This window comes from Lygodium microphyllum, chromosome 25 (genome assembly GCF_053477565.2).
Source record: "Lygodium microphyllum isolate KBCC chromosome 25, Lygodium_microphyllum_v1.1.10, whole genome shotgun sequence".
Lineage (NCBI taxonomy): Eukaryota > Viridiplantae > Streptophyta > Polypodiopsida > Schizaeales > Lygodiaceae > Lygodium > Lygodium microphyllum.
Genome location: NC_141159.1, coordinates 65,096,097 through 65,102,096, shown reverse-complemented (window position 1 = coordinate 65,102,096; position 6,000 = coordinate 65,096,097). Strand labels below are relative to the sequence as shown.

The 6,000-nt window shown below is 38.1% G+C and overlaps 1 protein-coding gene across 3 annotated transcripts in view; it reads left to right on the top strand.

Annotated features, from left to right (window-relative positions):
• Positions 1 to 3,931: 3,931 nt before the first annotated feature.
• ORC2 (origin recognition complex second largest subunit 2) overlaps positions 3,932 to 6,000 on the top strand; it is a 59,646-nt gene continuing 57,577 nt past the window's right edge. For all 3 annotated transcript variants that reach the window (XR_015688714.1, XM_087667158.1, XM_087667157.1), the window contains exons 1-5: positions 3,932 to 4,093; positions 4,284 to 4,442; positions 4,562 to 4,668; positions 4,978 to 5,110; positions 5,519 to 5,792. Coding sequence is in view for 2 of the 3 variants with exons in the window: in XM_087667158.1 (XP_087523284.1) it covers positions 3,950 to 4,093; positions 4,284 to 4,442; positions 4,562 to 4,668; positions 4,978 to 5,110; positions 5,519 to 5,792 (817 nt within the window). In the remaining variant the exon portion in view is untranslated. The remainder of the gene's footprint in view (positions 4,094 to 4,283; positions 4,443 to 4,561; positions 4,669 to 4,977; positions 5,111 to 5,518; positions 5,793 to 6,000) is intronic.

Genomic DNA, 6,000 nt, shown 5'->3' with positions numbered 1-6,000 from the left:
ATGAGTTTACTTTTATAGGACATGAGAACTTTTATTGTGCTCGCTTAATATACATGAATTATGTTACACTTCATTTGCAACAACATCTCCTTTTTCTACATCGAGCCATACTTTTTTTCTTTTTGCCATATGAGCTACTCATCTCATAAAAAACAACGTCACAACTCACTTTGACCTCATGTAAGGAGTCGCCAATGAGAACATGCTTTTCGACTTTTGGATCCACTTTAGTTCCTTAGGTCATACCAATGCGCACACATGCAATACATCCAAATATTCTAAATATGAAAATATGGTTTTCTCCTTATAAACCTTTCTCAAATGTCATGATATAAATGGGTGTAGTTGGGGGTCTTGTTTATAATATACACAACTTTCTCAAATGTCATAAATGGGTGTAGTTGGGGGTCTTGTTTATAATATACACAACTTTCTCAAATGTCATGATATAAATGGGTGTAGTTGGGGGTCTTATTTATAATATACGCAACTATATGTATAGCCTCAACCCAATAGTACTTTGGCATCTCCTTCCCACTCATCAATGTATGAGCAAATTCAACACTATGCATCTTGTTTCTTTTTGCAACTCCATTTTGTTGGGACACATCTACACGTGAATCACCTCCTTGTACCATTGTCGTTCAATAATTTGCTAATGTCATTAGAGAAATATTTAGCCTCACCATTTGACCTCAAATATTTATTTACCAAACGTATTTTGTTCTCCATAAGCCTCCACGAGCCTCTTGAAGTGCTTAAAGTTTTGAAAGATATACATCAAAATGCATAAATCAACCTACCTATTAGACATAGCTTGCTTCAGTGAAAATTCATGCGTTGATTATTATCAAGATTGACATGCATCATGCATTTCTTGCATTTCATGAACTTTGACATTTGGTAGACCTATAACAATATTATGTGATTGCGCCTTTTTTAGCATTTATATGACCAATGCATTTATGTTAAATATCCATGTCCACAATCACTTCATTGCCAATAAAACTACATAACTTTTTGCATGCGTGCACATTCATTATAAACATTCTTCAAACTCTTTTGTCTTTTGCAATCAATCTGGCATTCTTTTGAAGGTTCTCAACAAAACAATCATGTTGTTAGAGCTTAACTCGCAACCTCTAAACCATTTGACCACATAAATAAGATCCTTTGTAATTTTTGGCACATGCAATTTATCTGCTACATACTTTGTCTTTCGAACAAGCATAGACAATGGAAATTTTCCAACTTGTGCAATAGGATGGATTAAATCATCCCCTATTTCCATACAACCTTATTCTGTTAGATATGATCAATGCCCCACCCTCATTAGGTGCTACCAATGATCCATGGTGCTCAAAGTTGTAAGGCCCCCATTATGAGGAGAAGCCAAATGTGAGCCTGGCCAGACATTGGTTGAGTCCTGACTTGTATATCAGATGAGGTCTATGTGACCAGATGGCAAAAAAGTAACCGTTGTGGGTCTAATCTTTGGGTTAGACGAAGTGGTTAAGCTGGTAGCAATTCGAGGTGCATTGCATCGAGTTGCAGGGTAAGGGAGTTAAAAGGGGCCCCTATTGTGGGGTTCGGGGGCCGTGGAAGCGGCGGGGGTCCAGGGGCAACACCCCCGGCCCGATGGTAAAGGGAATATTCCCTGGAATATTCCCTGGCCGACTAGTGGAGGCTTATATGGTAGGTCGGTCAGGCCAACCTCACGGCCTTCGTAGGCTATAAAAGCTAAACCCCTTCACAGCCATCGATCACTCATCTTTCACCCAGTCAGAGTTGTTGTTCCAGCTAGCCTTAAGCTCTTCACCTATCTTCTGTCTAGATCGCCATCTAAGCTTCACACAGTGGAAGTGCACGGGTGGAGAGAGCCATCTTTGTATCAGTTGTTTGGAGTTAAAGAATTTACTGATTCTCCTCTTATCCGTTGTGTACTCTCTATCTCTTTCTCAGATTCTGTTCGCTGCGCCGTGTAATATTTTACATATTCTTTGGGCGCATGCATCTCATTGAATCGATTTTTGTGATGGGTTGATTTGATGCACTTGAATCCACATAGCATACATTTTTTGGATTTTGTAACATAGCACTCCTTGTGTGCTACATAACGAAAGGTGTTCATAATCTCGTTTAGAAGTAGATGCATGATTACCATGCTACATAAATCCATGATTTCCATCTCTTGGCTAGTGATAACACTCATATGAAAAATGACCGGCTTTTCTAGATTCCAACAACCTATAATATCATGTTTTGGAATTTGCCAATTCTACAAGAACCAAATCATCAACATGAAAATAGATGCATCAATACAATCTAATGTGTCTACCAATCTCCTTGATTTTCAACTCATTAGTCATTTACTGGTAGACTATTTTTCTTTATGTTATACAACTCATTCTTGAATTGATACTATGGAAGTTCTCTAATGTGTCCTAGATTTACTTCACAATAGGTAGGTCTTGTTTGTCTCCAATCATCCCATTAGACACATTTGCATAAATGAAGAATATGGCCTTTCTATCCTTTTCATTCTCTTTGTTCCATGCCTTTTGCTAATCTTTTGTTAGATCTTTGAGGAGAATTGGCTAGTTCTCATCTTCACTTACACATCACCGCAAGGCTTTACCCATCAATAGTTGCTCTAATTGAATCCAAGTTCTACACATATACATTGAACATTCAATCATACCTAAAATTAGCAAACCTCAGTAAGTATACAACGCATATTGTAATCACATTGTCCATAATAACCAACAACGTGCAAAACTTGCATAATTTGTAGAATTGGTTGAGATGTGTTACATGCTTATATGCAAAACTCACGATCTTCTTTGTGCTTACCAAATATTGTCTCAATTTGACATACTGACTAAGCATTTACATGTAGCCGTGCTTAGATAAGAAACCTCAAAGAAATGGAGCAAGCTACTGTACATGTGCCTACTTGCCTTCTCAAACTTCTACAATTTATGAAGTCTCCTTTTGCTTGACTTGCTTTAATACCATGACAAAAGATAGGTGGTATGTGCTCCTTTGTGTAGTGGGTTTCCCTCTCATAGTGCACGCACGCGTGTGGTATGTGCTCCTTTGTGTAGTGGGTTTCCCTCTCATAGTGCATGCGCACACGCGCACACACACACACACACACACACACACAAACAGAGGAGATAGCCTAACTATATTTTTGCTTGAAAGTGAAAATTTTATTTTTTAAGGATTATCATCATGCTATGACTTCCTACAAGCTTGGTAGTCCAATTTGGGCTTGATAACTATTAGAATAAGAAGACAACACAAACATAAATAGATAATATGCCTCTATCACTAACAAAGACCTTGTATGGGAAGTTTAATCAAACATAATATAAGTCATTTCCTATACCACAAAATTTTGGAATGTATCTAAATTCGTGAGAGTACCATAGCAAATCCCCTTACAATGATGCTACTAATATTAATTACACTTTTGAGGAAACATTAAGATAATACTGATAAAATGTTGAGAGAACATTAAAATTGCATTAATAAAGTAACAAGTAAAAAGTAAAATCAAATTTAGCAACTATATTTATTATCACTTAGCAAAAACAACTAGGGAGGCAAGCGAAAAGGAAACCTTTTGCAAATTGCAAATTGCAAGAAGAACAGAAGTCAATCAAACAATCATTCTACAATTTCTAAAATAACATCCTCAAAGAAAATTCTTCAACCCCTACAACAATCAAGTGCTATGGCCTCCCATTCTTGAGTGGCTGGCCAAAATAATAATAATCATCATCATCATGATCATCATAATCATATTAACAATAACAATTAGAAATGGTAATAATAATACAATAATAACAATGATGATTATTGGTAATAATAAAAAATAAATATACTATAGTTATAACAATTAAAGACTTTCCCGCCATTAGTCTGTGCGCTGCTTGTAGCGATGGCGAAGAAGAAGGGACAGGCTGCCTCTGGAAACGACGAGGACCTGAAGATGAAGAAGAAGCAGACGACGCCTTCGATGAAGAAACAGAACGATCGGCCCAGAAAGCGCAGCTCCGTCTATCTAGATGAAGATTGTGACCAGGTACGCCATGCCTCTGAAATGCTTTCCAATAAGACGAGCCCATTCGACAAGGAACGTTTTGCTGTTTGTGCATTTGGCAATCGTCGCCTATAATGGCTGCCGAACCACGAATCGTGCGGTTTACTCAACGGCCGGAGGCTAATGATGATATTATCATCCTTCTAAACGTTTTCAAGTTCGATGATTGCAGAATGCACCTGCCGATGTTGACGTTGTGGAGATGCAAAATGTGGATGACGGAACCGGAGAGGTCCCATTCTCGCAAAGCTACGCAAGGGCTCGAGACACGACGGATGGAGGGAAGAATCGTGGGAAGAAGATCTCAGACTTGGACTTGGTGGAAGAGCATGTAAGGCTTCCCTTTCAACTAGGCCGTTGGATGGTTTGAGAGACATTTTCATCATAAAGAAACAAGATAGAGCTCTTTTGAAGCAGTCTTGCTTACTGCTTTCAGATGCATACCACCAGGAATTGAGGGCTGCACTATCAAAAGTGCTGGTGAAACATGAAAAGGAACAGGCAGCCTTGATGGACAAGTACAAGTTGCTGTATCCAAAGTGGCATTTTCAGCTCAGGTCTGTCAGCATTATCTCCTGAATTCAGTGGAATAAACTCTATCTTGCAAGAGTTCTTTTTGGCCCTCTCTATATACAATCTAGCATGCTCAGTTGGTGTCGATTCAAGTTCTGGGAGAAAATTGCATTTCTGACATAACCATGATTATGGAATTCTGTGGAGATAAGTGTTGGGTCAATTGCGGCTCTGAGTTGGATTCTGAGTGGAAATGCCTTTCAAAACATGCTTCTATATTAGTCTGACATTTCTTTGTCAGTGAATTTATTGGACAAGCATAAGGGCCATTTGTTGATACAAACCTGGTGCAGGTGTGGATTTGGGCTGTTGATGTATGGTTTTGGATCAAAGAAAGCCCTTTTGGAGGATTTTGCAGCATCTACTCTCTCAGATGGTGCTGTGATTGTTGTCAATGGCTACCTTCCCACCGTGAATGTAAAATCTGTGAGTTGCCAAAGTCTGTTTCTTTGTAGTAACTCTTTGATGAGTGTAATCGTTGCAGCCAATGTTACTGGTGTGATATAAGATTCATTAAAAACGTTTACAGACATTGAATGATAGGTGCTTGATGGTAAAGGAAGAGAGCAGAATCCAGCCCCAAAACACCTTCTTTGGCGTTCTTTTATTGGTTTCATCGATAAAATAGCTTGCATTAATTGCTTAACGTGTCTTTTGTCATTGAATAGTTTAGTAGTTTGAAATCCTTTTATTGTCTCATAACTCTAATTGTTCATGCAATGCCTTGTTATCGAATGATTGGATAATTCTAGTTTTCTACCTGAAAGCATAGTTCCTTTATAGGTATTGCAGAGCTAGAGAGGAAAATTGATTGTTGTTGCTGTTCACATTTAGGTGGTCTTTATGGTAGTTGAGGCATTATGGGAGCAAAGGAGCTGCAAGAAAACTGGTTCTAAATCAGGAGAGAGATTAGCCAGCACACACAGTTTAGATGAGCTGTTTATGTTCCTCAATGAAAAAGAGGATAATATATATGTCTATGTGGTGGTGCATAACATTGATGGACCCAGTTTACGTGACAATGATGCACAACAGATGTTTGCAAATCTAGCAGCTTGTCATCAAATTCGATTTGTAGCTTCTGTCGACCACATCAATGCGTCACTTCGTAAGTTTACATTCTTTTAGTTTTGGTAAACAAGTCATCATTGTTGATAGATTGTTGACAAATTTCTCTTTGCTTTTTAGAGAAATAACCATTGATATACTTTTATGCATATATTCACTTTGAAGGAATGTTGATGTACGAGCATCATTTGTAGAAGGAAAGAACATCATATCCTTATTACACAATAGGCACATCACATACAATACTT